Below are 24032 nucleotides of genomic sequence, written 5' to 3'. Positions count from 1 at the left end.
TCGCCACGGGACTAGTCGCATCGCCCGCCCACGTGACCACACGCCTCGCACCCTCCCACGCACATCCATTTCAAAACCACGCACCGTCCACTACCACGGTCCCCCCTTGCTCCCGTCGGTCACCATGAACGGATCCTCTCGAAGACTGTCTCCGCCAAATGACAACCTGGCTCACCAGCAGATGCTGCACCAGGAGATCAACAACCTGCTACCGTCGTCGCCATACACGAAGACCCCCCAGCAACGCAAAAGCTCGTCGCAATCCACCCCGTCTCTGTCCACCTTGTCGCCGTCCACACAGAACTCCACATACCCCTCCACGCCGCGTTTGCGATCCATGACGCCCACCATGTCCATGTCGTCGGTGCAGTCAACAGCCCCCACCTCGGTGGCTCCCATGCCGGTGGCAAACCTCGTCATGAACAGACAGGCCGACTCGGAAAAGTCGCTCTACAATATGTGCAAGACCATGCGGGACCGGTTCCACGACATTGAGCAAGTGCGGCCCTTCCTGGAAGACTCGGAAATGTCGTCCATCGTGCCCATCACCCACCTACCCCCCTCCATCCCCCTGGACCCCGTTACCCAGCTCTGGTCTTTGTTCCGACTAGGAGCCCCCCTGTGCATCTTGTTCAACATGCTGCAACCTCGAACTCCACTCACAGTGGACCCCCACGCCGCCGCTAACCGCGCGTCCATCGACGTGCGAACATGCAAACGGTCGGTCTACGACTTTGTGCAGGGCTGCAAGGCCGAGCTGGGCTACTCGGACGACGAGCTCTTCACCATCTCCAACCTCTTTTCCGAAAACACGGGCGATCTTATCAAAGTGATGCGTACGGTCAGCATGGTGGTGGAGACGCTGGAGGCCAGACACCTGCTGCCTCCGAAAACTGCACCCATAACCGCACCCGCCACCCGAGACGCGCGATACAACGTGGTTCAAGAGCTGCTACAGACAGAGCGAAAGTACGTCCAGGATCTCGAAATACTGCACGACTACCAAAACCGTCTCCTGGAAGCTGAAATCCTAAACCCAGACACTATACATCTCATGTTTCTGAACGTATCTGCACTGGTCGACTTCCAGAGAAGAGTACTGGTCGGTATTGAACATGTGTGCTCTCTGCCGGTCGAAGAGCAGCGCTTTGGCGCACTTTTCCTCAACATGGAGGCTGGCTTTCACATCTACGAGCCCTACGCGCTGAACCAAAAGGCGTCCTCCGATCTGGCTGTTCAGGAGGCCCCCAAACTCACCGCCCTCGCCCACATCATCGAGCCTACCTACGAGCTCCAGGCCTTCCTCATCAAGCCCATTCAACGAATCTGCAAGTACCCATTACTGCTACGAGAGCTGGTAAAAGTGAGCAGCAGCGACCATCCTTACGCGTCAGAGCTGCTAGACGGTTTGGAGGCCATCAAGCGGGTTACCAACAGTGTCAACGAGACACAGCGAAGGGTGGAGAACGTGGCTATCATTCAAGACCTGTGCGAGCGAATAGATAGCTGGAAGAGCTACAACCTTGAAGATTTTGGAGACCTGCTCTACATGGACCACCTTACGATTGCAAAGGAGTCCGGTGAATATGAGTACCTGGTGTATTTGTTCGAGGCCATCATCCTGTGTTGCAAAGAGACACGTGATAAAAAGGGTAAGACAATGAGTTTGCCCTCAAAGAAGCCACAAAAGACAGTTCTTTCTCTCAAGGGCCGAATCTACATCGCCAACGTGACCAACATGATATCTAGTACAGAAAACGGATACTCTTTGACGCTTACGTACAAAGGAGACGGCTATGGCTCTATGACCATGCGGTTCCGACACGAAGAGCAACTGCGACAATGGGATGCTACCATCAAACAGCTGCACGACTGGTACAACCAGGACTCGTATGAGTCTCACTTTTCACCTCTTGTGGAGTCTCCAATCAGCAGCCGAAACTCCCAGCAGAGCTCGCATCTGTCTGAGGACCTGGACCGACTGACGCTTGGAAATCGGTCTCTTTCAGGCCCAGTGCCCAAGCTGGGCCCCCGACAGCACTCCACCACCTCTATCAACGGCATGCACGGGGCTAACGGCATGAATCACAGCTCGGTGTCCATTGCGAGCAGTAATGGAGGAGGCATGAGCCGGGCTAGATCTGCTTCTACTCCTGGCTTTGATGATGGCTCCATGCGTCCCTCAAACATTAAGGTACGCGTACAGTATTTCCAGGACGTATTCACGCTCATTGTGCCTGCCAAGGTCACCTACGATCAGCTGATTGAGCGGGTGGAGCGAAAGGTGCGACTGTGTGGAAAGGTGGTACCTGCCCCTCTGCGAATCAAGTACCAGGACGAAGACGGAGACATGGTGACCATCCATTCGGATGAGGATATCGCCATGGCTTTGGAACAGAAAAATTTGGAGCAGTTGAATATTTGGGTCGCATAAGAGCACGCATCTTGAACAACGTGGTACGGACATGTATCAAGAGCGATCATGTTCAGCAAGAAACTGCTCCGCAACCAGCTCAGGCTGTACACTCACTACTACAAACGGCGGTGTTCGACTGCTTTGAAACGACGCAGATCTCTGCAAAAACGATATAATCAAGTTATTTATGTTATGTGACCGGGAGTGCGAGTACCGTGTGTATTGAACAAGATCTCAGGCACTCGCCCCAATTATCAACGTCGATACCAGTAACTCGTACTTGTGTGACTGGACACCTACAAGCTGTGTTCTGAACACGGAACCAGATGATGAAGGGTCACTGTTGTTGTCAGCGCGATAACATGATACAGTAAGATCCAAAGACTACAGCACGGTGGATGTAAAAAAAATGATATTAACGTCTAAGACGCGGATGTGCAAAACACATGTAAGTAAATACAACATTTGGGGTTGTGGGACTAATTGGTTGTCTCACGAGTCACTCTCTCATGAGTGCGCTTCATGGGACTCCCCAGGTGATGGGGCAGGATCACATGCGATTGTGCATTGGAGCACTCAGTTACAGACAAAAGTGGAATGTGCTTAAGTCATGGAGTACTTGGGACCATCTCCACCCTGAGGAACAGTCCAGTTGATGTTCTGGCCAGGCACCTTGATATCGCAGGTCTTGCAATGGATACAGTTCTGCGAGTTGATCTGGAATCGAACGCCGTCACCAGCGTCATCCTCAATGTACTCGTAGACACCGGCGGGGCAGAACCGGGCCTCGACACCCTTGTACTTCTCCCAGTTGTCGGCGGTATGCTTGGCCAGATCAGCCTCAGTGTTGATCTTGAAGGGAGCGTCAGCAGGGTCAGAAGTGAGCTTCAGATGGACAGGTTCGTCTTCGTCGTGGTTAGTTCCGGTTCGTGACACGGAAGTAAGCAGATCAAAAGACAGCTTTCCGTCGGGCTTGGGGTAATCAATCTCCTTGTGCTTGGAAGCAGGCTCGGTGGCAGCAGAGTCGGTGGTGGCATGCTTGAGAGTCCAGGGAACTCGTCCCCGCAGCAGGAAGGTGTCAATACCGGAGTACAGCAGACCTCCCCAGTTCTTGAGAGGGTTGTGGAAAGAGGGTCGCACGTTTCGGACCTCGTGAAGCTCGTCGTAGATCCACGAATCCTTGAACTTCTGCTCGTAGTTGGCGAGATCGATAGTCTTGAACAGCTCGGGCTCAAGGTCCTCAGCCTCAGACACCACCAGAGGGGTTCCAGCCTCGTTCTCGGCCTGGAACTGCTCCCAAATGGTCTCAGCAGCAAGCATACCAGACTTCATGGCAGTATGAGTACCCTTAATTTTAGGCACGTTGAGGAAGCCAGCAGAACAGCCGATAAGTGCGCCTCCGGGGAAAGAAAGCTTGGGGATGGACTGCAGACCTCCCTCGTTAAGAGCTCGGGCACCGTACTGAATACAGGTTCCCTCCGACAGAACCTTGGCGAAGAAGGGGTGATGCTTCATTCGCTGAAACTCCTTGAATGGCGAAATGTAAGGGTTCTTGTAGTCGAGGCCAGTGACAAGACCGACGGCCACCAGGTTGTCTCCAAAGTGGTACATGAAGCCTCCTCCATAAGTTTCTGTATCAAGAGGCCATCCCAGACCGTGGGCCACGTATCCGGACTTGAACACCTCGTCAGGGACCTCCCACACCTCCTTGATTCCAATACCGTAGGTCTGGGGCTCGGAATCCTTTCGCAGATCGTACTTGGAGATTGCCTGCTTACTCAGCGATCCGTGGCAGCCCTCGGCCAGCAGCGTGGTTCGGGCGTAGAACTCCATGCCTCGCTCAAAGCTATCAAGGGGCTTTCCGTCCTTGGCTCGGCCCATGTCGTTAGTAGCCACACCAACCACGTTTCCGTCTCGGTAAACCAGCTCGGAAACAGAAAATCCGGGGTAGACCTCGACTCCAACCTCCTCGGCCTTCTCGGCCAGCCATTTGGTCACCTGGTTAAGTGATACAATGTAGTTCTTTCCCTTGTTGTGCATCTGGGGAGGCTCGGGGATGGGAATGGCCCACTTTTTGGTGAAGAAACGCATGGTCTCTTCGGTAACAAGAGTCATGGGCTCAGGAGGATCGTCTCTCCACTCGGGGATCAGCTCATCCAGAGCTCGGGGCTCGAGAACAGCTCCAGACAGAATGTGCGAGCCCATATCGGGGGCCTTTTCAAGCACAATGACTCGCAGATCGCCATTGCCGTGCTCATTATCAAGCTGCTTGATCTTGATGGCCGCAGACAGACCAGCAGGGCCTCCTCCCACAATGGCCACGTCAACAAAGTCCTTTTCTCGCTCGGAATTCAGCACGTCGAGCTCGTCCTCGGAAAACTGCTGCTGTCGAACCACTCGAAAGGTGGAGAAGTTGGACACATGAGCAGTCACGGTGGCTCGCGGAATGTGGGTCACTCCCGAGGGGATCGCTCGCGAAACTCGCTGCACACCCCGAACGGCCCGCTGGGGCTTCACTCGCAAAAGCCGGCTGGATCGAATCATGGTGTATGTGTAGTAGTGGTAGTGTGAAGATCAAGACAACCACCCCAATCTATATATATGTATCTTTCCCGTGCCTCCCAAATAAGGTTACCCGTTCGGTTGTTGGTCGGGTGTGTCCTGACGGTAGGTCTGTCAGGGCCTGTGGGAGATGGTAGGACATAAATAGAGGCCGGCAACGGACTCACCAGCCCCAAATACCCCCATTTATCCACCAAAACTGTCCAATATCCGTCTTTAAAAGACCCCCAAACCACCCCCTCTCGCTTCGCTGTGGCCAATCAGACGCAAGGTGATTCACCCCAATCAGCAAACTCTAGTCTACACGAGAAGACAAGAATCTCCACAACTTCGTCGCCTAAAAAACAGCGTCTATAATAGCTACAAGCCGGGGCAAGGTCTCGCTGCGGGAACCTGGAGAACCAAATCGCCGCGTCGACTGCAAAATCCACGACCACAAACTTCTACAGACACCAACACCAACACCACGGCCCAAAACCCATCATAATCTTTGCATTATATAAATAAACTCTACTTGCTAATGGCGGTAACAGTGTACTCCTGGTACTGGTGGTGTGCTCTTGTTGATGGTGGTGGTAGACATCTGTCGGTTCCTTTCCCCTGGACCGCAAGCCAAAAAAGGTTTGTGCGCGTCCAGAAATTTTACCCGTCGGTTGTGGGGTAACATGCTGGAGAAGCAGCAGCCGGAACATGTCGGAAATAAAAGGGGCAAGAAACACGAATTCTGCTCGGCGTCACACCGGCCCGTCACGTGGCAAACCACCCCAAGACAGAGACACACTCGCAAGCAGCAACGCATAAGTCTTCGTGCAAAAGACCAAATCCAGTAGCCACCCACGGCAGCAGCGCCAATTAATGGTAAACGTCAGCGTCCAGCCGTTGTCTTGTCACCAAGTTTAACGCTGCTGCCCACAGTAGCTCCGCTCTTCAAACCGAACCTCCCAAAACGCCACCACCTTTGACTTTTTTTACCGTTGTGAACCTTGACACACTTTCCCGAGGACCGGGTAGCCGAGGCCGAAAAAGTGCCGAGGGGACAAACAACGCCCGAGACAGACATGTAATCGAGGAAAATGAAAACCAGTGCCGTCATCCGACGCCAAAAGCCATCTTCTGGAGCACCCACAAGAGAGGTGATTAAATATGCCATGTGTGTAACCATTTAAGTGTTGCATCATCTGTGAGGGGTTGCATAATGCTGTACTGCTGCTGCCGCTGCTGCTGCTGCTGCTGTGTGTGCGTGTGTGTGTGTGTGTGTGTATGTGTCAGTGTCGCTTGTTCTGTGTGTGGTGAGTACATGAAATATGTTGTGCCTATGCTATCCTCTCTCTGTTGTGTTGTGCTGTATGTCGTTCTCCATCATGCCATGCTTCATGCTGTGTGTGTTGTGTCATCATCCATCATGCATTTCATCTGTGTCCCTTGTCGTGTCATGCCAGCCTTAGGCATCTCCCATCTCAACGTCCTGGTCCGTGGAGGTATCAACAGCAGAGTACGCAGCGGCGGCACTGGCAGAAGCCTCAGCAGAAGCCTCAGCAGAAGCCTCGGTGGAGGCTCCAGGTTCCCCAGCTGCGCCAGGAGCGGTTTCACCGAGCCCAACTCTCTGCTTGACCCGGTTGATGCCCTCGCACCAACCCTCGGCACGCTCCAGGGTGCCATCCACAATACTGATGATGTTGCCCAGCATATCGAGAGCCTCGTTGGCAAGAATCAACACCTTGCCTCCAGCCTCAACCTCGATTCGATGCCGCGACAACTGCTCGTCAGAAGGGCCCTCGGGCACTGGAGACGACACTGTGTTTGTGGGAAGAGGAGGACCCTGGTGGTCAGGTGTGACACACTCCTTAGGAGAGCCCACAGGAGACTGGGAACCGGCAGGAGACCGGGTTGGGGTGATGTTAGTGGAAGCGGTGGTAGAGGCCCACCGAGAGGGCAGGCCAAGAATGTATGTCCGGATGTGCGACCAAGCCGGCTCGGGTAGACTGTTGCCGGCGTACTGGCTGACAACCTTGATGATCTTGCGGATCGTGGACACGACATCGGCCTTGAGAGCGGTGATGGAGAGAGCAGGCTCAGCGGAGGGAGGCTGATGCAGGTACGCCTGTCGCTCGTTGTGAGGCACATGGTTGGCGGCAATGGACTGCGCGAGACTGTATGCAGTCTCCTCGGCAATGGCGCCTTGCAGCTTTGTGACGGTGGAAGCCAGATGGGCGTTGGCGAGCTTAAGGAGATGCAGACAGTATCGCAGTCGCTTTCGCGAGTCCTGCGACAATGATGCCAGCGACGTGGCGCTGATCAGCACCTCCTGCCATGCCGACCGAGGTTGTCCGGGTCGAGGTCCTCCTGCAGCTGTGGCAGCTGTCTGAGGTTGTTGTGGCACAGGAGACGAGGTGGATCTGGAGGCTGCAGCAGAAGTGGAGCCCGAGGAGGTCGACGTGGACAGCGCCGGTGACGGTGGCACGGGGCTGCCTCTGTTGCTGTTGCCGCTGGGGGCGTACCCTTGGGTCTGGATACGCATGCGCAGGCCCTGGGAGCCGACATCGACACTGTACTGGGTACCGTTGGTGTCTGAGTTTTGAATGTCGTCAATTCCCGATTTAAGGCGCTCAAAGTCGTGCAACGACGACTTTTGTATCAGTGGAGGCGCACCGTTCGATGCCATGTGGATGCTGGCGGCGTCCAGCGACTTTGAAGACAGAGCCTTGGGCATGGTTGTGCTTGAGGGTGTGGTTGAAACAGGCGTGTTGCTGTGGTTGCTGTTGTTGCTGTTTGTGGTTGACGCCGAAGGTGTTGCTGCGTTGGTGTTTTCAGAACTTGCCCACCGTTCGACTATCTCTGCTCCGTAGCGGAATCGGGGACTGTAGGACTTGGAGGACTGGTAGACTCGGTTGAGAAACGATGCTTGTCTTATTCCGTCGTCATCCACTGAAGGGGTTCGCGAATGGTAGGGGGAGTCTCGAGTGAAGGTCTTGGTGTTGTTGGAGAGCCGGTGGTACTGGCTCTGGGCTCCCGAGGTGGCAAAAGTCGTGTTGGTGTTGGAGATGTGGTTGTGCTGAGATGATATGGACACAGCGCCTTTATCAGAGGGGAAGTTTGCAGTATCACGTTCATGTGTTTTGTGCAACTTAGAGTTTAGGTTTGGGTTGGGTGCGTTGGGAGGAAAGGTCTGGGTTAGTATGGAAGTTGGAAAAAAGTGGTTGCAACTGTGGGACAAGTGCAACTGTGGTTTAGGAAGGCCCAAGCCGGCTGGCGTGGTGGTAGGCAGGGTCCGTGAGACTTGCCGTGGGAGGGGAGCCGGGGCCGTGGGGCGCCCTGAGTGGATGAGCGCCCCCGTTCGCCCGGTTCAAGGCTCACTGGAACACACACACCCCTGCACTTGCTCACTATCCTCGCCTTATGCACCTGTCGAACTCAAAAGTCGAAAAATCAGACGTCATTCTCATGTGATAGTTGAGGTGGAGAGGCGCTACTCTTGAGACACAAGATCGGCGATGTGATTGTAACGGAGGGTTGGTGATTAAAAATCGAGCGGGAGGCATGGGGGCTGCGAGTGCCACAAATGGCGGGAAAATGGCTGTAGAAAGCCCCGCCATGAAACGGCGCCACACGTGCCTGTCAAATTCAGCAAATTCACGCAAGGTCCCATTCCCATTATACCCTCAAAACCCTCAATCAGCCAAATGTCACCCACACAATTACACCATAGACATGTGCGTGGACAAAGTGCGTGGCTCGTGGTTATTACCACGCAAAATGCAATCACGGCGGAGGATGACACTTCTGCACCTCGTATTTCTTCTCCTTCTATCGCCGGGTCGGTCTTCCGCATGCACTGATCGGGGCATAATCCGGGCATGTGACATGTGTCTGTGGTTTTTTGTCTTTGGCCCTATGGTTCTTTTCTCGTCCCTTTTTTCCGCGCCTTGTTTCTCCTCTCCTCTCACTCAACATGCTCAACAGTCGAGCCAGCGCAGTTGGTGGGTGTTGGGACTCTTTTAGCTCACGTGCATTTTCACGCTCACATTTTGGAGCGAAAAAAAGAAACCCAAAAAGCTAGTTTGTACCCACCAAGACCCTGATCGTCAATCACACTGCGCAGAATGGTTATCATGACACAATCACAGGCATAATCCTAGCCACGGTACATAGATATCACAGGCACATGTGGGGGAATCACATGCACGTAGAAACAGATATATGTGTGGGCAGGGAACGTAGCCGGGAAAGAAAAGACCGAAACATGGTGCAAGTGCGAGCTGCCAGCCTGACAACGGTGAGTATCATGAGATGACGAGGGGAACCGAGATAGAACGAAAAAAAAAACGTGCCACAAGAACCGAGACACATAAGGAGGTGCCACAAACGACAGAGAAGGAAAACAAGTGCCTCATTCTGGAGACTACATGACATTGGCAGAAGCATTGACATAGTGATACCAAACATACCAAACGGTGTGAGCTCACACACCAAACAGACTCAGACCAAGCAGTTGAATAGCTCGAAAACAATAAAACTGTTTCTCAAGTACACGTTCAAATCAAGTAAGTCAAGAGCTGTATCATGGTTTATCATGGTCCATCTGCTTCGTGTCTCAAGTCCATTCAGTAATCAGACCATACCAATCACCAATCACCAATCGCTAATCACCAATCGCTAATCACCAATCGCTAATCACCAATGACCAATGACCAATGACCAACCGCCAACCGCCAATGACAAATGGCTCCCACCACAAATACCATCACTTTCCTCACCGGTCGTCGTTTCCTTCTGTTATCATACTCACGTCACTGTAAAGACCCTTCTAGGGCTGGTACCCGGGCTGAATCTGAATGGGCACCTCGAACGGGTTGGATGCCCGGGGAGGCGGCGAGGTCACGTGCCCAGCGCCATGGGTCACGTGTGCGGAGGTTGCCTTGAGGTTCCCCAGCGTTTCTGCCGCAAAGTAGTCGTTCTGACTGTATCTGGCGGTGGCGCCATTAGGGGTGCCTACGAGGGTGGTGTTGTTGTGAGTAGCGGCAGGGCTGAAGCCGTTGCTGTTGCCCATGGGCTCGTCATTGAGAATGTCCTGGATGGAGCCTCTTCTGTTGCTGTTGCCACTGCTGACGCTCTTGATACTGGCCCCGTCATTGCACAGGCTCTGGATGCTCACTCTATTCATGTTCTGGTTCATGGTCGCAAGAGAGGCGTTGGAGGAGTCGCCCGAGCTGGAGGACAGCAGAGGAGGAGGCGAAGGGGTGCTCATGGTTGGTTGTGTTGTTGCAGGCGAATACACGAGGCGTATGTTGCAAGAGGGAAGAAAAAAGTGTGCGTTTGCGTGTGCGTGTGCGTGTGTGTGTGTGTGTGTGTGTGTGTGTGTGGGAGAAAGTCGCTTGTTGCAAATAAAACGGCTTTGCTGGTTTGGTAGAGAGAATGGTTAAGACGCTCGGGAAAAAAGTTGTTTGAATCTTGTTGAACTGGGTCCAGGTGGTGGTGTTTAGAATGGGTCCTAGCAATAGCCGATAGTGTATCTCACAGTAAATGATTACCCCAGATGGCAGTAATCTTCCGTGCTATTTTTCCGTGGGGGCAAACGAAATTTAACTTTGTCCACTTTGGGTCGGAAGCCTAAATTAGAATTCGGGTCATACAACTCCTGCACACGTACCTACCACATACATACATAGCCCCGTATTTCCACACTTGATTGGTCACACGCACGACTCCTCGCCTCTGCACACCATTCGCAGCTATTCTCCCTATACGCACCCATGCGTCCTGCACCTCCCCTCGACCGCCATCCTGCACCCTGCACCCCACACTGCTGATCATTCCATGTGGGGTAGGTGAGACAAGCACAGTACGAGGATTTTAGCAGATATGAGACAAGTTGGGGGTAGATAAGAGGGTCCAAAAGCCCGGAAAATTCTGTCACAATTGTGGGAGCTGACAGCGCGTGCTGTGGTACTCTCGTTCCCGTCACGCCTCCCGGATCCACAGGTGTCAGCTAGCGTTGACGTGGTTCAGCTACTTGTAGAGTTGACACCCTTTGCAGATGCAGGTTTTAGAATAGCAAAAAAGGAAAAAGAAAAAAAAGAAGGAAAAAAAAGCAAGGCGAATTTAAATGTACAGAAATTAGTACTTGTAGCCTTATGGAGTCTCGTCAATAGCCGTATAACAACAAGTCAAGTCTTCTTCTTGTCCAGCTCGCACTCATGTGTTCTCTAAAGTGGATTCTGATGTGGGGAAGGTGCATAGTGCATGGAGTCTATTTCCCCCATTTTGATATAAACCTTAAAAGTGGACCAAAATGGAAAGGGAAGGGTAGCGAAAAACTTCGTTTGTGTCTGTCAGAACCGAGCAGCGCCCCGCTTGTAAAGCTCTCATGGGCTGCGCACGCTCGTCTAGCGAAAACAGGGCGTTTTCTGGTCGGTGCATGGCGCATTTCTCTGGTCCTGACATTTATCACATGGATGAGGGGAACCCGTTGGGGGGGCTGGAACAAAGAGATTTAAAAATAGAGTTCTACCCCGCATGAAGTCACGTGTATGGAGAAAAAGCACGAAAATTTGTAAAGTCCCGTACAGTACCCGTAAAATAGCAAAACAGTGAGTGTTGCAACAAACCCTTTTCATTTCTGCCATTTTGCCACAGAAATAAATGCCACAAGATCCGGTTAGAATCAACCAGCTGTGAGCAACCCTCTGTGAGCAACCATCTATGAGCAACCACACCAAAAAAAAAAATCAAGAAAAAAAAAATTAAGAAAAAAAAAATTAAGAAAAAAAAATCAAAAAAATACCGTCCGATTTAATGATGCAAGGTGATGATACCCATCAAATATACCCCTGCACCTGTCTCAGATTGCATTGGGATAAAGTAGCGAGATGAAGGTGCCTGGATCAATAACGATATCAAGACCCTGGAGACCAGAATCTTGGGGATTAATAATATCCAAGACTCTACAGACTGTTGCATTGTGTCTCGGGTTTATTTTCCTTGTATTTTTCCCCATTTGAGCGGACTCAATGCCGACTTTTCAACTTTTTCATTAAAACTGGAACACAACTAACAGATTTTAGCACCAGCCCCCCATGCTCGTATTATTGATAACTGGGCCGCAGAATCGCCGGAAACCGAACAACAACAAGCAGAGACTCATCTATCCATCCACGCGGCCCTTATTCCTTGTTCATGCGGTGATAGAACAGATGCCAGGTCCAGGTCTGAGGGGAAAAGTAATAGATATCATGTCCAACCCAGACTGCCCAAGGCGTATTATTGATCATACACCCAACAACGGTTGATGGGGTGTAAATGATGAATAATACGCCACTCGTAGACGGACACAGTGTGTCGATGTTCCATTTGGCCTCGTTATATACACAATGTCGAGTCATATGGCTCCCCACATTCTCACCTCGCAAACCAAGCTCACAGTTGGACGATCTCCTCATCAAAGAAGAGATCTAATGCCGACTGCTTTCTCAGTCGATGAAGTACCAATAACAATGCACTGAAAATGCCGCTACAATCCAGTTCAAGGCCGTAATATACCTGCTTATTCACTACTCGAAGATACCCCCCTACAAAGCCCCACCCGGAGATAACTAATCATAACAGAATGTGAGACCGCGCCACAGGAAGAACCTCATAGCGACAAAGGTGAAACCAGCCAGCCTCTTTGTGAATCTCCCGAGACACATGTCTCGCACGGGTTGTTTTCGGATGCCGCTTGACCCTTGTTTGAAACCCTTGTTTCACTCCGGATTAATCGGAAATGGGGGCTCCATCGCAACAGCCGAGGTGCACGCACAATGATGATATACAAGATATTGTAGCGGTGGAAGAGGGCACATGGTGCGGTCACGTGACCCATGCATATATACGGCGATCCTATATCCATTTTTCTTCACTCACTTTCATATTGGTCCTACAACTCTCTGCACACTAATATCTTCAACTTGGTCTCTCCGCAGCCCACAGCCCAGAATTGTGCCGTGTCCTGGTACAAGTATATATAACTGAATGGCAAGTCGACCAATAGATGTGAGAGAATCATCTTTGTTTCTATAACGACTTGTACCTGAAGAAGTCTCCCTTCCTCGGCCATCTTCACCTGGACCACTGATATGTGGGATCCATTTTCGACGCATAACCAATGTTGGATGATCAACAGAATAAAACATGGATTCAGAACTTTGCACAAGACATGGACTGTATAACCAGAACCAAACCAACTCATTGAATGCAGCGACTCAGATCCAGATAGTCACGAATCAATCTCGTTGTACAAGTAACCGAGACATCCCATCAATGTATAGTCAAGTCGGACGTCCAACTGAAGACACTGAAGTGAGGGCCATGTAGCTCCGAAAAGATCTTTTCCACTCCTCAAACAGTGCTGCTCTTGTCCAGGCAAGACCGACGTCAATCACATCCCATGCAGCTAATAAATTAAACCTATACCTTTCTACTCTACTTGGGATTACTCTCCTTGTCCCATTTCTCGTCCATGCTGCTCCACCTGTCGGCGCAGCTCCGCAACCAACTGTTGATCGACCTCAGGTCGACCCTCCAGCATCTGCAGTTGCTGCAGCGCCTCATTATACTGCTGAGTCTGACGCTCTAAACCTCGCGCAGCCGCAGGAGGAATACCTGCTACAGGTTGGGCTACAACAGGAACTCCACCCTCAGGCAGAACCGGCAGCGCAGTAGGAGGGCCAGGTTGCTGGATCTCAGGCTGTCCAAAGCCTTCCCGAAGCTGTCGCTGGTCGGCCTGTCGAAATCCCTCCCGCAGCTGACGCTGCTCCTGCTGATGTCGCTGCTCCAGTCCCTCTTGACGCTCCATCTCCAATCGCGCCATGACTCGCTCAATGTGATGGACATGTTCCAACTGAGCGAGCGGGTCTATGCCATCCATCCCCAGTCCATCCAGACCCCCATGCGGGCGGCCGTCAGGGAACACCTCGTTCACAATGTGCCGCACCCGTCGCTGAGCAGCAATCAGCTCCTCCAGTGTCGCGGTGCCAACCCCACCCCCGAGGCCTCCACCTATCCCAGGACCAAGCCCTCCAGCAAAGCCCCCTCCTCCAAGCAGGTAGCCCATATCGGCCTCCGCGAGCTGATTGAGATGCGTTCTCAGCCGCTTCACCCCATCGCCTGAAAAGACGCAGAACAGCGCCTGGTGGTGCTGAGTGAACTCTGGCGGAGGCTCTCGGCAAAACTGTCGGAAGTCGGAACGCAGAAAAGCTGTAACGCCCGTCAGAGACAAGTGTGATAGTCGCGGACACACGTTGACAAGCCGCAGAACGGCTGGGATGCTAATGCCGGCGCAGTACGACAAATGCACACGCTCCAGTGAAGCCTCAAAGCCAGACCTGCTAGCAAGCGCGTAGATGGCCGCATCCGTGATATTGACGCACTTGACTAGTCCAATACGTCGCAGTTTAGTCAGTGAGGCCAGGTCTTCGACGGCCGCATCCGTCAACTGGCTGCAGTTGGCCACATCAATGTATTGGATACGCTGACAGGCACGCACCAGCTGCGCAATACCAGCATCGGTGATGGATGCGCAGTGGCCCAGATGCAGGTAGTGCAGCGACTTGCCCAGGCGCAGCAAGGATCGTATGCTGCGGTCAGTCACGCGTGTGCATTTGGCCAACACCACATGTCTCAGTTTGGGGGCGCAAGTAACCAATCGATCGACCGCAGCATCGGTGATGGCGTTGCATGCTGTCAAGTCGATGATACGCAACCGATCAAATTGTGGACGAGCAGGGAAGCCCAGGAAACAAGCGTCATTTACACCAGTCACTTGACCCACACGAAGCTCCCGCAGGTTAGGAAGCTTACGTAAGGCCTCAGTCGCCACAGAACCTGACAGCGCGCTGTTTTCGTGTAGATCAAGTTCCACCAGTTGAGGACAGTTGTCCACAAGCGCCATGGCAGCCTCGTCCTCCACGTTGGGACACGAGTTGACCTTAATGCGTTTGAGCAGTCGACACTCCGTAGCTAGCGCCACAATGGCAGCGTTGGTGATGTTGGCACACCCTGTGGCATACAAACCCTGCAGCCGCCGCTTGGAGGGAAGCAGCGCCTTGATGGTGGCATCAGTAATATGGCTGACGTTGGTCACGTCCACAGACTGCAGCCCCGAGTTTTGCTGCAGCACAGGCACCAGACTAGCGTCGGATAATGCCGTGCAGTTAGCCAGTGTGAGTCGCTCCAGTCGAGTACATACGGCGACACCGCTCAGCAGCTCGTCGGTCATTTCGCCCGTAAGGTTGGTGAGGTTCAGCCGCCGAATGTAGGTCGAGTAGGGCACTGTCTGCGAGCTCACGGGCTGCTTCAAAGTGCGTAACAGCTGCTGCAGACGAGTGAGGTCCTTGGGGAGATGAGGTCGGAACCAAACCAGGTCCACGCACGACATGAACCACGTTTTCGACACAAGCAGACAGCTGTGTACATCTCGTCGCTCCGGTAGCATGGTGAAGATAACTGTCAGAAGCTCTGACGGCAGCTGGTGGACGGGGGCATCCTTGTCGGGTTCCACGCCATCTGCTTCAGCGACTTCGTCCATGTCAATGTCTGAGTCCGTTTCGGCGGACTGGATGGAGTTGGATGACGAAGAGGTAGGAGAGGAGGCTCCCGACCGGTTCACGGCTGAACTACCGTGACGACTGGATGCTGATCGAAGAAGAGCCGAGCGCCGCAGGGCTCGTCGGATGGAGTCGTTTTCTACCTGCTCATTGTCACTGCTGGTGACACTTGCCACATCATCCGAGTACATGTTGTGTGAGGTGTGATATGAGATATCGGAGTAAAGCTGGGTTAGTAAGGGATCGAGAATGGTCGAGGTGCAAATGTTCTGACCAGACAGGGGACATGTACGCCACCGTGTGTCAGACAGGAAAAATGTGAATGTTGGAGGGATCACTTCTGAACGAGGCCGTAACATTGCCGCTGATATCTCAGTAGCAAACCGTCGACGACCTAGGAGCAATGCCACAGTCCTAGCAATCGTCGGGGGTCACAACACAGGTTCTGCGAGTGATCTCGCCAAGATCATTCAATAGTAGCAGAAAAAACAGGCACATTTAGAAGATCGAGAATCGTCCTCCACCACTGCGGCGAGCCGTTGCACCATCTGTACTCACTCTTTTTTTTTCGACAGGATTGTGTCGCTTTTTGTCGTTTTTTGTAAATAGGCGGACTAGGTTAGATTTGAAGACGAAGAGCAATATGGAGAGGCACAGGTCGCGTTGGCGCCATGGTTCAGGGCTTCATGCAAATACGAGACGCAGGTCCCATATGATCCATGTGAGGAATGTGCACAGTGGCGTACAAGTAAGTGGCAAGTTGATGTCAACTACCATCGAAACCTGGTTTTTCTTGGGGGCTGTTTCAAGAGGGTTGTTTGTGTCGACGCCATCACCATCACTGTGTGCTCGAGTCTGGTTTCACTTGGGATGGTTGTTCACTCCAGCTCGATCACGCCGCAAACAAACTCCCGCCTCACACAGGCTCGGACTCCACACTGTGCACCAAACGCACTCAGCATAAGACGCCAGCACCATGACAGCACGCTTGCCCGCCATCCCACACACACCGAGTCGTGAAATACTCACTTGAAATGCACAACTAGCAAAACACAAAGGCACACAGCTTCTACTAGTATTTGTGTCGCACTGGAGAGGTCGGTGATGCCGTGGGGGTGTTTGCTGAGACCAGTCGAGTAGCGTCGTCACTCAAGGGGAGGCGGTCTTTCAGAAACGAGGAAATGGACACGTGGTCGGGGGGAAAGTCGCAGAATATCTCGAAGATGCGCCGCTGGAAGGAAAAAAAAAAACACCCAAAGAAAGCTGAAAAAGGGTCGGTCTATGTTGTCGTGTGTGTATGTATGTACAGGAAACAAGGTGTTTGTGTGACCCTGCCACATAAAGTTCGAGTACAGTAAGTACAGGTGGAGGCGAGGGAAGATGCAAAGATGGGGGCATATAATGGGGTGAATTAAGGTTTAAAGCACGCTGGGAGATTCAGTGCAACCGCAGACACACATTAATACATAACACGTGACCGGGAGACACCCGCATCATCTTTTAATATCACTGTCGGCAACCCAAAAAAAAATAGCCTCGAGTGTGCGAAAACAACTTGTGTTTGAATTACTGTACAGAGAAAGGCGAGCCAACAGACAGGGTCAGGACCAGGTGGCGACAACACATGAGTACATGAGTTTCAACACAATACATGTTTTTCAAGAAGATTGGTGGATAGAGAGAGAGAGAGAGAGAGTCGAGTATAGTCAGGATCACGTGACTCAACAAGACAGCAACACCGTGTACGCTACTGTACGTACTGTACTACGTGATACTAATGTGGCTTAAACGAGACTCAAAAAAGTCACCCCTATTTTCCCTATTTTCCCTATTTTCCCTATTTTCCCCTATTTTCCTCTATTTTTCCCTATTTTTCCATATTTTCTTCCTATTTTCTTCCCTATTTGCCACTTGATGATTGGGAGCAAGATTCGGGACTTGGTTGATGGTAGAAATACCACGATTGAAAGACGCCCAGAACTGGTACGAGCACCAAATTACTACCAATGGACTGACAAGGATGTGACATGGATCCTTGTGTGGATAATGAGAAAAAATGGGGAGGAATACATGGAGAAATCGAGACCTGTTTTAGTGAACCGCAGATCGTTTCAAAACTAGCATTAATTATGCATTCAACATGCATCTAGATCAGGGGTTGGTGGAGTGTATTTGGGCTATCCGTGTCATGATGACATAAGCATACAGACAAACAAAAACTACAAAATTAAAAAAATCGCGCAGTTTTCAAAACATGTGCACAAGTGGACGTGCTCAAGTTGACGTTGGACGCTGACTAAGCGGTTTTACACGGAAAACCCGCTCGAAATGCGTGGTCGGGGGCGGTTTCACCGTTACGTCTTTCGTGCACCAATAATCAAGGCGACAGGTTGCGGGGAGGCTACGTAGGTAAGTAAGTTAGGGTTGGCGTCCCAACAAAATGGCACAATTTAGTTGGAAAAAAGAAATACAGTGGAAAAAAAAAAGTTGTCAAAAACAAAAAACAAAAAACCCCTGAAAACAAACAGATCACAACACCGTGGGATCATCTCCCCGTGTCTCGCCCTCCAGGCTCCCCGACAAGTTGCAAACAACTGATATTCACGTGATGTCTGTCGGGAGTCGCTCCGACTGAGTTTGGGTGCAATGATGTGTCTCGACATTGATGGCAACCAGAGTCAGCAAAAGAAGAAAAGTCAGCGCGAGAGGTTCCTTCAGTGCGATACGATACGAGACTCGTACAGTACGAGTAAAAGAGACAACCACGTCATCCCCAAGAGGAAGGTAATAAAAGATGTCTTATTGCGTGTCGTATTGATATGGAACTTTGTGAGGTGAGTAGGAGGGTGGAGACCATTGTGGGGGAGGACTTTTGGTATGGAGAGCGCGCTACAGCCATTTGGGACCCAGACACAAGTCTCCGACCGGACTATGGAGATGGATGACGCCTCTTCTCGGACTGCTGTGTATCGTATCGTATCGCATAAGTCGAGCGGTTGCTGCTAAACTGGAAGAGGTCCCGTTCTGTTATGTACGCCTCGGAGTTAAAACGAGGGTGTCAGAAGTACTTTTTTGGGCGCTCCAGGGCTGTAATGGACTGACCGGGCGGCCCAATGGCTTGGAAATGCGCGTCAGATTCCAATGGAGTTTCTGGTTTTCGGCTGCGATGGATATTTCTCGAGTTGGACGTGATTCTCCGAAATAACCGCGGATATGGACGGCGTCCAGGTGGAATCATAGGTTGATCTGCCACAATTTGGATAAAATGTCCATAAATACGGAAGCCCTGAAGAACAATTGAATCTCATTTATCTCGATTTATGGCATATTTCAAAATGTTTCATCTGCTACAATCGTCGAGTCCGCCATCTCCACATCGGGATATCCCCCCTGAATGTACTCAGCCGCTTATCTCCGGGATGGTCCAAAAAATCTACGTCATCAGGTGGGGGTCTATAACGGCCCAAAACGGACGGGGAAAACCCAAAAGGTAATGGAATTTGGCGGCTAATTCGATTGCAGCTTGCCAAAGTACCAAATCTGACCAACATTACCCTTTTTTGGGCCCGTATGTCAGCGACACCTAGCTTTTTTTGCACGCAAAAAGATGATTAAGCTCGTGCATGCGTCGGAAAATTGCTGTAGATTTTTTTTTTTCCAGCTTAAAGACAAGACGTTTGTCGGAGTGATAGGACGTTGATTTCATCAAGCTGCTTGGATCTGTTGTTGCACCAACCCGCCCTGGTTTTCGCCACTCCAACAATTGTCACCACAAGCTGCATTAGTCTAATTTGATACGACTCTACGTCTTTTTTGTTGTTGTTTTGGTCTCGTTTTCCACGACACAGTTACACGGCGGTTACAGCGATATCAGAAGAAGAAGAAGAAGAAGAAGAAGACACAACGGTATCGAGACTGCGGGAGAGAAGAGAATCCATCTACCATTAGTACTACATTTCAACTGTCTACATGTCATTCACAGAAGAAGAAACCAAGCTGGGAAAGAGCCTGTTTGAAGCATGTTCCTTCACCGAGCGGCCCATTGCAAAGGACTCTCATCTCGAGACAGTCCGCCAAGTGATGCGCAAGAACATTCCTGCCACCATCACCACCTCGGATTTGGGTCTGTTCACCGACGAGGAAGAGGCCACCAAGAAGAAGGAGATCATCCAGGGCGATATCACTATCGATGGAACCACACCTTTGCATGTCATCTGCTCATCTTTCCCCAGCGATGCCACGGCGGAGGAGCTTGAGGTGGCTCTCGAAATGATGCGGGAACTGTTCCAATGGGGAGCCGGATGGATGCTGCTAGACGAACAGGGACAGACTCCAGGATGTGTCGCGTGGGACAGAAGCAAGGCGGAGGCTCGAGACTCGGTTCTGGCGAGCGTGTACAACGAGATTGTGTCTGCAGGAACCCGATCTGAGGTCTTTCTGCGCCGAATCAACAAGTCTGAAAACGTGGAGTTCCTCAGCGACGATGACGACGAGGAAATGGACGTCGACGACGATGAAGAGGATGAGTCACGTGATGGCGAGGAGACTGGAGACATCCAGCAGGCAATTGCCGATGCCATCAAGCAGGCCAAGGAAGCTGGTCTGGAGGTGGTTGTTGATGGGGAGACTGTTGAAGAGGTTCCCGAGCTGGTTGGAGACAAGGAGGACGAGAAGAACAATGAGTCAGCAGCACAGAATGAGGTTGATCTAGCTGGTTCTCAGATGGATTATCTCAAGGATAAACTCACATACACAGATGACAACAAGACTCTGATTACTACTCAGAACGACGGAGTAATGATGGATTGGGAGGACGAGATTATGCAAAAGAGTGCGGATCTGCTGGTGTCGCGAGCAGATAAGGAGTCTGACGGTCCTGTAGTCCTGAATGTGGGTTTTGGACTTGGAATCATCGACACTTACCTGCAGTCTAAGAAGCCATCCAAGCATTACATCTGTGAAGCTCATCCTGATGTTCTTGAGAAGATGGAGAAGGACGGTTGGATGGACAAGCCTGGTGTGACTGTTCTTGTGGGACGATGGCAAGATACTCTCCCAGGGCTGCTCAGCCAGGGAGTGTACTTTGACGGAATGTACTACGACACATTTTCGGAAAACTACAGCGATCTGGTGGATTTCTTCGACCACGTTGTTGGTCTGCTGGCCCCCACCGGCGTCTTCTCTTTCTTCAACGGACTTGGAGCCGATCGACAGGTCTGTTATGATGTCTACAAGAACGTGGTTGAGGTCGATTTACAGGAGTATGGGCTCAATGTCGAGTACCAAGTGATCAAGGTGAACAAGGACGTGACTGGAGCCGATGGTCATGTTTGGGATGGAATTAAGCGACGGTACTGGGTCGTGGAGGACTTTTATCTGCCAGTGTGCACTTTTTAAATGAAGAGTGTCCGAGAAAAGCTAGATGGTGTCCGAAGAAGTCAAGGATGGTGCGAGGAAGCCAAGATGGGTGTCCGAAGAAGCAAGATGTCCGAAGAAAGCCAAGATGATGGGCGTGTGTATATATATACGAACTTTGGCGATTGAAAATCACGTAGATGTCGATATTATATCTGTACTAAATCCATATTTCCTTTTAGCGATGTAGTCTTCATTTGACACAATCCTCCAGCTCATGCCATAGTTTCTGAAACTCAGAACTGATGAAATTCCATTGAGAGGGGGAGTAGGGCATGTAATGGGGATTGGGGATCTCCTGGCCTCGGTTGTAGCGTGCGAAGTCACTGTCTTCGAAGTTGCAAAACTTCCTTCCTAGAACCACATTTGCTGTCATTCCTTTCTCTTCCATCTCACTCTTGACATCTGAAAAGAATGCCGACATTGGACTAATGATGGAATCATCGGAAATCATCGGATTCAGGTTCTTCTCTAGCTTGAGATGCCGCTGCTGTGGCTCAGGCTTTGGTACCGTGACTTTGACGAGCGAGTCGGACGCCGAATCACTGCACACTGAGAAATCGAGCCACTTGGAAAAGTCTTCAGTAATCGGAGAAGAAGAAAGCCGGCCATTGGAGTAGGCCACGTGACCCGAAGACGACTCGCACTCCATTACCTCCAAAAGATAACTGAATTTCGAAAGATCAAAGTCAATGTCGCTCATGTGTCCTGAAGAAGTCGCCATGTCGGAGACCACGTGACTATCAAGGCTCTCAGGTGTCGGTATCTCCGTCGCGCTGTCTTTACTGTCGTCGTTGAGGTAGTCGCAGCAGCTATAATCATCAGAGGAAGGTGCCGTGGTAAACATGCCTTTGGATGGGACGTTCATGACGTGAGATCCAATCAATCGCGTGATATCCAATCAATCGCGTGATATCCAAGCAATCGCGTGAGATCCAATTAATCACGTGAGATTTCGATTAATCACGTGAATGAAGGAGGGTGGGGGGTTGGAATATTCTGTATTCCAGTGTCGACTGTCTCACGCTGGCTCCGACTGTTCATATAAATACTCTTGGTCGTGTGGCCGAGGAGCAGGAGAGAGCGGATGCAGAAATAGGGAAATGTAGAACCACACGACCCAGTCGTATATGACAATTATACCCGTGTTTTGCTCCTTCTCGCCTGCTTTGCTCCACTGATATTGATGTGGATGATTTTGGTCCTGCCTCATATGGGGCATATGTGAGTGGGTGAACGGAAGTTGTCAGTAGTAGGAAATTTGAGAGAGGAAGAGACCAGAATTGATACGAAGATGCCATGGATACCCTCTAGTTGATTTCTACTGGGCTGGTTTAGGATACCTGTCGGTGTCGCGAAAACAGTGAGAAAAAAACAGGTTTTTTTTTATGTATAGTTTTTTAGAGTTTCGCTAAATGCACAATCGGCCTCACGATAAGCTTATTGTTAATTTGAAACCGACGGACCATTTTTTTTTTCTTTTTTTTTTCTTTTTTTTTCTTTTTTTTGTTTTTTGTTTTTTCGTGAGTAAATTGTGACAGCCCGATACACACATTAAACGACGACAAGGGGACGAAGCGCCGTTCTAACAGAAAAACAAACAAGACCGCTGTATTCAGCAGCTACCGGGCATCATTTTGGTACCAATCATGGTCCTGTTTGATCCCCCCCAGTGCATTTTGTTTTTGGGGCTGGTTCAATCGAGCGGATGTTGAATGGAGGAATAGTGAGTAGACGAGTGTGAATGCTGGGAATCTGATTTATCTCCATTGTTCATTGGCACGATTGCCAGATCCATTTTTGCTACGGGTTTCCCAAAGTGACTCGTCCAGAATGCCACTTGAACATTCTCCATCTACTCCTTAGCCAGGGGTAGTCAGTATATCAGTCTGGGGCTGTTTCTTGTTGCTTGTTATTATATAAATGTCACATTCAGGATTGAAATCTCTTCATTGACAGAGCGAATGTGAGTACGATACCATACCGAGACTTGTTAGTGTTGGATCCATGCTAACGACAGGAACAATATGGAGAGGCACAAAGTCATCATTGCTGAATTGTTGCTTTCCTTGGATGACGATCTGAAAAGAACAGAGTGTCTTTCCAGATTAGAAGGACTGTGGCTGGAAAAGTTGCGACTCATCGAGATGTTGAAGAGCACGATCAGGTCAAAGGAGTCGACATTGTGCGATTTCGTGCAATGGACAGCAGATGCCAAACAGCGAATGGCCGTCATAGATCGGCGACTAGTCGACGTAGAGCGACAGACCCTCAAGTGTCCTCGGGGTCAAGTGTTTGAGCACAAATCCGAGGACCCCACCACCATGAACTTCACGGGACAGTGGAAGACTCGAATTTCTGATTTGACAGACCAACTGCAACATCAAAAAGAGCTTGTGGCCACTCTATCTACCAAATTGACCACGAGAAACCACATCATTGGCGAGCACAAGGCACTAGAGAAGTTGTTGAGACTGGAAGTGAAGTCCATGTTGAAAGAACGTAAGGAACATGCTGAGACAGACGCAGAAGAGCTCGATGAATGGACAGAATACCTAGAGGTGTATCTCGAAGATCACAAGGCCGAGTGGGAAAGAGAGAAGGAGCAACTTGAGACGGCTCTCTCCGAAATACGAACCAAGTTTGATACTGCTCAAGTTCAGTGGGAACAAGACCGACAAAATCTCGTCGACAATCACCGTGAGGATCGAGCCAGATGGAAGAAATCATACGCTTCTCTGTGGGAAAACGAAACCCAACTCCTTCAGGCGTTTCATAGTGATGAAAGGTCCAAATGGGCAGCCGACAGAGCTAGTTGGGCGGCGTCGAATGAAGAACTATCAGTCCAAGTTGATGAGCTGAAGAAGGAACGTGACTCATTCAAAAAGAAACACAAAAAGTGTCTAAAGCATCATAAGAAACAAAAGCCAGCTGACAGTCCGTGTCATCTTTCAATGAAAAGTACCCCGGCCACCAACACCTTCCCCCAGTCACTGATTAGAGCATTTGGTGAACTTGATCTCAACAAGACCACCCCTCCCGCGTCTCCCAGGAGCTGA

At 50.9% G+C, this 24032-nt stretch overlaps 11 protein-coding genes across 11 annotated transcripts; 7 read left to right on the top strand and 4 right to left on the bottom strand.

Moving 5' to 3' along the window:
• Window positions 1-124: 124 nt before the first annotated feature.
• Window positions 125-2434, top strand: YALI1_C20646g (uncharacterized protein; the record flags this gene model as incomplete). Its single annotated transcript, XM_501845.3, has 1 exon — window positions 125-2434. The coding sequence occupies one exon, from the start codon at window positions 125-127 to the stop codon at window positions 2432-2434; it is 2310 nt and encodes a 769-aa protein (XP_501845.3).
• Window positions 2435-3019: 585 nt separating this feature from the next.
• On the bottom strand, window positions 3020-4960 carry YALI1_C20597g (uncharacterized protein; the record flags this gene model as incomplete). The annotated part of the gene is made up of 1 exon (XM_501844.3): window positions 3020-4960. One exon carries the CDS (start codon window positions 4958-4960, stop codon window positions 3020-3022), a length of 1941 nt encoding a protein of 646 aa, XP_501844.3.
• A 148-nt stretch (window positions 4961-5108) lies between these two features.
• Window positions 5109-5808, top strand: YALI1_C20592g (uncharacterized protein; the record flags this gene model as incomplete). Its single annotated transcript, XM_068282402.1, has 2 exons — window positions 5109-5111; window positions 5512-5808. 2 exons carry the CDS (start codon window positions 5109-5111, stop codon window positions 5806-5808), a joined length of 300 nt encoding a protein of 99 aa, XP_068138503.1.
• A 611-nt stretch (window positions 5809-6419) lies between these two features.
• On the bottom strand, window positions 6420-8807 carry YALI1_C20559g (uncharacterized protein; the record flags this gene model as incomplete). Its single annotated transcript, XM_068282401.1, has 2 exons — window positions 6420-8144; window positions 8670-8807. The coding sequence occupies 2 exons, from the start codon at window positions 8805-8807 to the stop codon at window positions 6420-6422; spliced, it is 1863 nt and encodes a 620-aa protein (XP_068138502.1).
• A 333-nt stretch (window positions 8808-9140) lies between these two features.
• On the top strand, window positions 9141-9635 carry YALI1_C20554g (uncharacterized protein; the record flags this gene model as incomplete). Its single annotated transcript, XM_068282400.1, has 2 exons — window positions 9141-9255; window positions 9313-9635. 2 exons carry the CDS (start codon window positions 9141-9143, stop codon window positions 9633-9635), a joined length of 438 nt encoding a protein of 145 aa, XP_068138501.1.
• A 27-nt stretch (window positions 9636-9662) lies between these two features.
• YALI1_C20550g (uncharacterized protein) lies at window positions 9663-10385 on the top strand (the record flags this gene model as incomplete). Its single annotated transcript, XM_068282399.1, has 1 exon — window positions 9663-10385. The coding sequence occupies one exon, from the start codon at window positions 9663-9665 to the stop codon at window positions 10383-10385; it is 723 nt and encodes a 240-aa protein (XP_068138500.1).
• Window positions 10386-13445: 3060 nt separating this feature from the next.
• On the bottom strand, window positions 13446-15917 carry YALI1_C20488g (uncharacterized protein; the record flags this gene model as incomplete). Its single annotated transcript, XM_501841.3, has 1 exon — window positions 13446-15917. One exon carries the CDS (start codon window positions 15915-15917, stop codon window positions 13446-13448), a length of 2472 nt encoding a protein of 823 aa, XP_501841.3.
• A 2287-nt stretch (window positions 15918-18204) lies between these two features.
• On the top strand, window positions 18205-18763 carry YALI1_C20463g (uncharacterized protein; the record flags this gene model as incomplete). The annotated part of the gene is made up of 2 exons (XM_068282398.1): window positions 18205-18364; window positions 18411-18763. 2 exons carry the CDS (start codon window positions 18205-18207, stop codon window positions 18761-18763), a joined length of 513 nt encoding a protein of 170 aa, XP_068138499.1.
• A 764-nt stretch (window positions 18764-19527) lies between these two features.
• On the top strand, window positions 19528-20955 carry YALI1_C20452g (uncharacterized protein; the record flags this gene model as incomplete). Its single annotated transcript, XM_501840.2, has 1 exon — window positions 19528-20955. One exon carries the CDS (start codon window positions 19528-19530, stop codon window positions 20953-20955), a length of 1428 nt encoding a protein of 475 aa, XP_501840.1.
• A 211-nt stretch (window positions 20956-21166) lies between these two features.
• YALI1_C20429g (uncharacterized protein) lies at window positions 21167-21841 on the bottom strand (the record flags this gene model as incomplete). The annotated part of the gene is made up of 1 exon (XM_501839.3): window positions 21167-21841. The coding sequence occupies one exon, from the start codon at window positions 21839-21841 to the stop codon at window positions 21167-21169; it is 675 nt and encodes a 224-aa protein (XP_501839.3).
• Window positions 21842-23000: 1159 nt separating this feature from the next.
• Window positions 23001-24032, top strand: YALI1_C20417g (uncharacterized protein; the record flags this gene model as incomplete). Its single annotated transcript, XM_501838.4, has 1 exon — window positions 23001-24032. One exon carries the CDS (start codon window positions 23001-23003, stop codon window positions 24030-24032), a length of 1032 nt encoding a protein of 343 aa, XP_501838.4.

Source organism: Yarrowia lipolytica, chromosome 1C (assembly GCF_001761485.1).
Source record: "Yarrowia lipolytica chromosome 1C, complete sequence".
Classification (NCBI taxonomy): Eukaryota; Fungi; Ascomycota; class Dipodascomycetes; order Dipodascales; genus Yarrowia; species Yarrowia lipolytica.
Note: the sequence above shows the minus strand (reverse complement) of the source record. Positions and strands in the feature narration are given on the sequence as shown.